Source organism: Amblyraja radiata, chromosome 5 (assembly GCF_010909765.2).
Source record: "Amblyraja radiata isolate CabotCenter1 chromosome 5, sAmbRad1.1.pri, whole genome shotgun sequence".
Classification (NCBI taxonomy): domain Eukaryota; kingdom Metazoa; phylum Chordata; class Chondrichthyes; order Rajiformes; family Rajidae; genus Amblyraja; species Amblyraja radiata.
In genome coordinates, this window is record NC_045960.1 from 75,293,821 (window position 1) to 75,299,820 (window position 6,000).

General features: G+C 39.5%; 1 protein-coding gene across 1 annotated transcript; it reads right to left on the bottom strand.

Moving 5' to 3' along the window:
* Window positions 1-4,458: 4,458 nt before the first annotated feature.
* Window positions 4,459-4,989, bottom strand: msgn1 (mesogenin 1). The gene has a single exon (XM_033022074.1). The coding sequence runs from the start codon at window positions 4,987-4,989 to the stop codon at window positions 4,459-4,461; it is 531 nt and encodes a 176-aa protein (XP_032877965.1).
* Window positions 4,990-6,000: the final 1,011 nt, after the last annotated feature.

Consider the following 6,000-nt stretch of genomic DNA (forward strand, 5'->3'; position numbering starts at 1 on the left):
TATAGCAGGATATTCTGCATAGACATAACATGGACTACTACAAAATAACAGATATTTTCAAACACTACTTCATTAGTCTGTTGAAGGGTCGAGGCCCAAAACGTCACCCATGCTTTCTCTCCAGAAATTGTTCCGCTGAGATGCTCCAGCATTTTGTGTCTATCTTCTGTTTAAACCAGCATCTGCAGTTCCTTCCTACATTACCTCCAGCCTTGAAGAAAAACCTCCCACCAGGACAGTGTGAATTTCTTCACCAAAGAAACTAACTATCTTGACAGCTTTCAAAGTCAACCTCTTAGTGTTGCAGTTTTATGCCAAGATGTTAGCTGTATTTTACACTAAGACTCCCAGGCTTTGTAGTATGGATCAAAAGATAAAGAACTTTAAGGAAACCTATTCACCACAAATAAGGATAGTGCCTCGAAGATCCATTATGATTTTGTTCAGCAATTCTTTATGTAATAAAGTTCACTTTACTTTGATGAATTTCAAACCAGTTCTTTGGATAATTTAATAAAAGCCAACTCCCACATTATTATTAAGACACCAACAAAAAAGTTTTAATTTTGATGATATATCACCACCAGCTAGTAAGGTGGTGATAAGTGGAAATATTTGAAGCATTTTTTAATATCAAAATATACCGCTTTTCATATAAATATCTATCAAAGCTATTTTAGTTTAGTTTTGTGATACAGTGCAGAAACAGGCCCTTCGACCCACCGGGTCCGCGCCAACCAGTGATCCCTGCACATTAACACTATCCTACACCCACTCGGGACAATTTTGTTATCACATTTGCCAAGCCAATTAACCTACAAACCTGTATGTCCTTGGAGTGTGGGAGGAAACTGAAGATCTCAGAGAAAACCCACGCAGGTCACGGGGGGAACGTACAAACTCCCTACAGACAGCACACGTAGTCAGGATCGAACCCGGGTCATTCGCTGTAAGGCAGCAACACTACGCTGCGCCACCGTGACCGCCCTTCGTAAGTGATTTTAAATCAACATGCTCACGGTTAGTTAACATAACATACAACCTATCTAAAACTTCAATTATCCGCTATCCAATTTTTCAGAAAACCTAATGGTTAGGCACCTGGCTCACTTGCTTCTGTTTTCTGCGCTCCCTTTAAACTCACCAGTATCCAATTCACACAGCTCATTTTAAACAGACCTGAGCTGTTTCCAGTAAGTTCTTTAAACTCACACTGGAAATGTTAATATACTACTACGTAATATCCAAAAAAGTGAATAAATGTATAATGTCTGAAAAATCTTGCAGGAAGGAACTGTAGATGCTGGCTTAAACCGAAGATATACACAAAATGCTGGAATAATTTAGCAAACAGGCAGCATCTCTGGATAGAAGGAATGGGTGACCTTTCGGGTCGAGACCCTTCTTCAGGATCTCAATTGAAGAAGGCTCTCGATCCAAAACGTCACCCATTCCTTCTATCCAGAGATGCTGCCTGTCCCGCTGAGTTAGCATTTTGTGTCTATTTCCAGTCTGAAAAATCTGCCGGTCTGGCAGCATTAATGTCCAAAGATGCTGGATTATCAGATTTTCCAACTTTAAATATTTTGGCGATTTCCTGCGTGCAAATACAAGACCCCTTAACATGGAAAAAAACTAATAAGAAATAAATGAAATTAAATAATTTTTCCCATGAAGAAGAAATGTAATTAATAAGGAAATCTGAGAGGAAAATCTAGAACAAATAATGAACCAATTTCAGAGTTTTAGAATTGCATCCTAAAGATTAATACCAATCCAAAGTGTCTTCCCTCTGTTATCCGGCAGCTGAACATGCCTTCCATAAGCTAGGATACCTTTCAATTCATCTCTACCCCATTGTGGTCATTGGACTTTGTCTAAGGAACTGAAGTGCGACAATGCGCTAAAATGCTGAGAACCATATTCTGCACTCTGCATCTTCATTTTTACACCTGAGTTTGTACTGATTGTACTTGAGTTTGATCTAATTGTATCTATGTCTGAAATATCTCATCTGTTTGTTATGGTATGGTACTTTATTTGTCACATGTACCGAGGTGCAGTGAAATTCATTTTTGTAGATGATAACATGCAAAACAAAGCTTGTCAGTGTACTTAGTGCATAAGAAACTTAAACCTAAACCAAACAGTAGAAAAGATACTGGTAGACTTTGTAAAAATGTTACTGAAGATTATTAAGCAGGTATTCAGGATAAGTGCTAGCCAAATCACATATTAATATGGAAATTCTAATAAAAAGGTAAAAGGTTTTTTTTTGGCTATTGTCTTCTCTGTTCCCCTGATGCTCTGCTATTTTCAGCATGCCTGCATCACTGGGTTCTACTTCATCTATTTTATGCAGTGAATGAAGTGAAAAAAGGGAGGTCAGAAAAGTGCTCAAATGGTGAACCTCCTGCAAACTCTCCTGCAAGTGTGACCAAAGTTGGGGCTACTTTTATGTCGGAACTTGGGATAGAATTCTTCAAAGATTTGTGCCACAAACTGGACCTTGCATATCGCAGAAAAATCAGTGCTGCATTCCGCACAATATTCAAGTCAATGGATATTTTTAAGGCGGAGATTGATAGATTCTTGATTAGTACGGGTGTCAGGGGTTATGGGGGAGAAGGCAGGAGAATGGGGTTGAGAGGGAAAGATCGATCTGCCATGATTAAATGGCAGAATAGATGATGTACCGAAGGGCCTAATTCTGCTCCTTTAACTTATGAACTTATGAACAGTAGTTCACTGATGAACATCAGGTTAAAGAAAACTCCATTCCGCAGCACAACCGTGGTTTTCCAGCAAATCAGTTGCAACATCCAAGACCTACTACTAGTATTGGAGCTTCAAAAAATAATGACCATTAACTTTATCAAAAGCTAGCAAGCGATTCCAGGAATGATAATTCAAATTGGTTTTAATAATGATGAATTGATATTTATGCAAGCCTGGAATCATTACAACATTTTCATATTTCCATTTCCATATGACATAGAGGGAGGTCACTCTGCTTTCAAAGTGATCATATCATTTCCATACCCCTCCTTTTTTTTGGTAACCTATTCTCTTTTGCGTAACCCATGAATTTCCCTTTACTTTCCAACCTCCCACATACACTGAGGATAATTTGCAATAGTCAATTCACCTAACAGCACCTTTTTTGGGATGTGGGAAGAAACCAGAGAACCTGGAGCATGTGGTCACAGGGAGAGAAGGTGCATAATCCACACAGATAGAGTTTAGGACTGAAAGCCAGATCGCTGTGAGGCAGAAGCTCCACCACTTCCACTACCATGGAAGTAGGTTATTTTGTTCACAAATCAGTGCCAGCAATTCTGATGGCCCTGGGATTTGCTCTCCCTGAAGTGTCCATCTAATAAACCCCTGTCCCACTTAGGAAACCCGAACGGAAACCTCTGGAGACTTTGCGCCCCACCCAAGGTTTCCGTGCGATTCCCGGAGGTTGCAGGTGGTTGCAGGAGGTTGCAGGTAGTGGAAGCAGGTAGGGAGACTGACAAAAACCTCCGGGAACCGCACGGAAACCTTGGGTGGGGCGCAAAGTCTCTAGAGGTTTCCGTTCAGGTTTCCTAAGTGGGACAGGGGTCATTCCCTTTAAAAACAAAGATCAAATCCCATTCCGAATCCTTCTCCACAGGGAAATGGACACCATTACTATTTGCTGCATGAGAAAGCTGTTGCCTCATGTCAGGCCTGGTACTTTTACCAATCACCTTAATTCCCTCAAACCACCCCTCATCAGAGTAGTGCACCAGCTTCGACATTCTATTCGCAGCACTTAAACCATTCACACCCAGGACCAAACCGCTAAATATTTATTGCATTCTCTGTAGGACTAGCACATACTTTCAGTAGCTCGGAGATCAGAAATAGATGCAACACTCCAGCTGCAGCTGAACCCATGTCTAATAGAGATTTTACACGGGTCCCCTTGATTTCATACTCTGTGCCTCAATTCATGAAGCCCAAGATGCAGTAAGCTTTTCTCAGTCATTCAATTTCCTTTATAACTTCAAAGATTTATGTCTCAGGCTTATCTTCATTACATTCCTTTGTGAATTGTAATCCTATGTTATATTACGAAACTGAAAGCTAGATCTTGGAGTGAATATAAAAGACATATCAATTATATTATGTTCATCGTTTCAGCATTTATTGGTGTTGCCACAAAAAAATAAAACATTGTAGTCATTAATCAGATAAAATTTGTTATAAAGTATCTCAAGATTATTTGTAGAATGCATCAATCTCTCTTACCATAAGTATGAACTATTCAATATACTGATAGATAATGATAGTTTTTTTTTACATTAATATTTAATGGTTAATACAAGTTGTCCAGTAACACATAAACTTTGAGCTAAACTAATCTAAATTTACAGTTAATATCAATTCTTAGTCCATTTGTACAAAACGCGTTCTTTTAACGCAATCGTTTCACATGCTATGTCCTGAATTCTGATGTCTTCCTTGTGCCAGTAATGTGGAAAGCTCAGAAATGTACTGGATGGCGCAGTGCAACGTCTGGATTTTGGTGAGAGTCTGACCACGCTGGCTGTAAACGGGTGGTAGAAAAGTCCGCAGCATGTGGAGAGCATGCGCCAGCCTCCTCATTCTCAGCTTTTCTCTCTCGCTTGCTTTCATCCGGCGTTTACCTGACATCTTGGCTCTGGGCAGTTGTTGGAGCCTCCGGGATGACGTTCCCTTCTCTTCAATGGCCCAGATCTGCCGCAAGGATTCAACGTCACGAGTTCCCACGGGCACGTTGTTTTTCGTCTCTGAGAGGGGTGTCATAGGAGGAGAGTATAATTCAAAAGACGATCCTTGTAAGAAACTGCGATGTGATGGATCCTGCTTAGACTCAAACTTGTCTTCTTCATCGTTCCAGCCGATGGAAGAAATCATATCCATGTCCATGAGTCCCACATCATCACCCATTTCCAGCAGAGTTTTCAGAAGATTCTCCATCGTGGATTCGGAAATCGTAGCCTGAGTTTAAGTCTGCAGACCAGCTGACTGCTGCGTTACCAGAAGCCTGTTTTATATAGTGAGCAGAGAAGTGACAGCTTGTGGATTCACAGCTGAGAAGGCAAGTTCAAAGAGTGAAAGTGTTGTGTTTTAAAATGCAAAACAACATCAAACTCTTCACTAGCACACAATCCATTGTCACCTCTCAACGCAATGTTGAAATAATTGTTGAAACAAGTTGAAATAATTTGTACAGGATCAAAAATGCTGTCAAAAATAATATATTTATAAAACTGCACTTTCATGGTGACATCAGTAATGGCACCAAAAAAGGAACCCATTAAAATCTGTAGACAAGGTGAATGAACTGGATATTGCAGATTTCATTTTTACATTTCCTAATTCTCCCATTAACTAGACAAATAAATTATTTTGTCAAGGAATCTTTTTTCCCTATAATTGCTACCCGTATCAAACTGATAAATGTGAAATGTGTTTTGGAACTACTTATACTGTGATCGCAATGTTATTTACAATGTACAGTATTTATTCTTCCTGCTTAAGTAAGAATACAAGAAAGTTTGGGATGAAAGAAAATCTTACAGCTCAGCAAAGAATAACCCTCTGATAATCTAACGTCCATATTAACAGCCAAATAACTAATAGACATTTTTATTGATTCTGCCTACTAATAGGAACTGCCAATGGGGACCTCTCCCTACCCGAGCCGGCTGCCTGCCCCTTTTCCGGGGATACGCCCTGTCTACGGGCACCCTGAGGGAGTTCCAGGACCGCTGAGTTCTGCAGGGTGTAGAATGTATCCTCAATAAGGATTGTATCATAATTGTATAATAGTTTATTATGGTTATATGTTTATATTGTATTATAGTGGTGGGCTCTGGCTTGTTTTATTGTAGTGTAAATATTATTTTTTAATAATTGAATACATTTTTTGATTAAAAAAAAAAAATGGGGACCTCTCGATGATGGCACATATTAAATATCAAAGGG

Excerpts from the sequence above, each read along its gene's own strand:
- msgn1 (XM_033022074.1), bottom strand. The coding sequence starts at position 4,989 with ATGGAGAATCTTCTGAAAACTCTGCTGGAAATGGGTGATGATGTGGGA.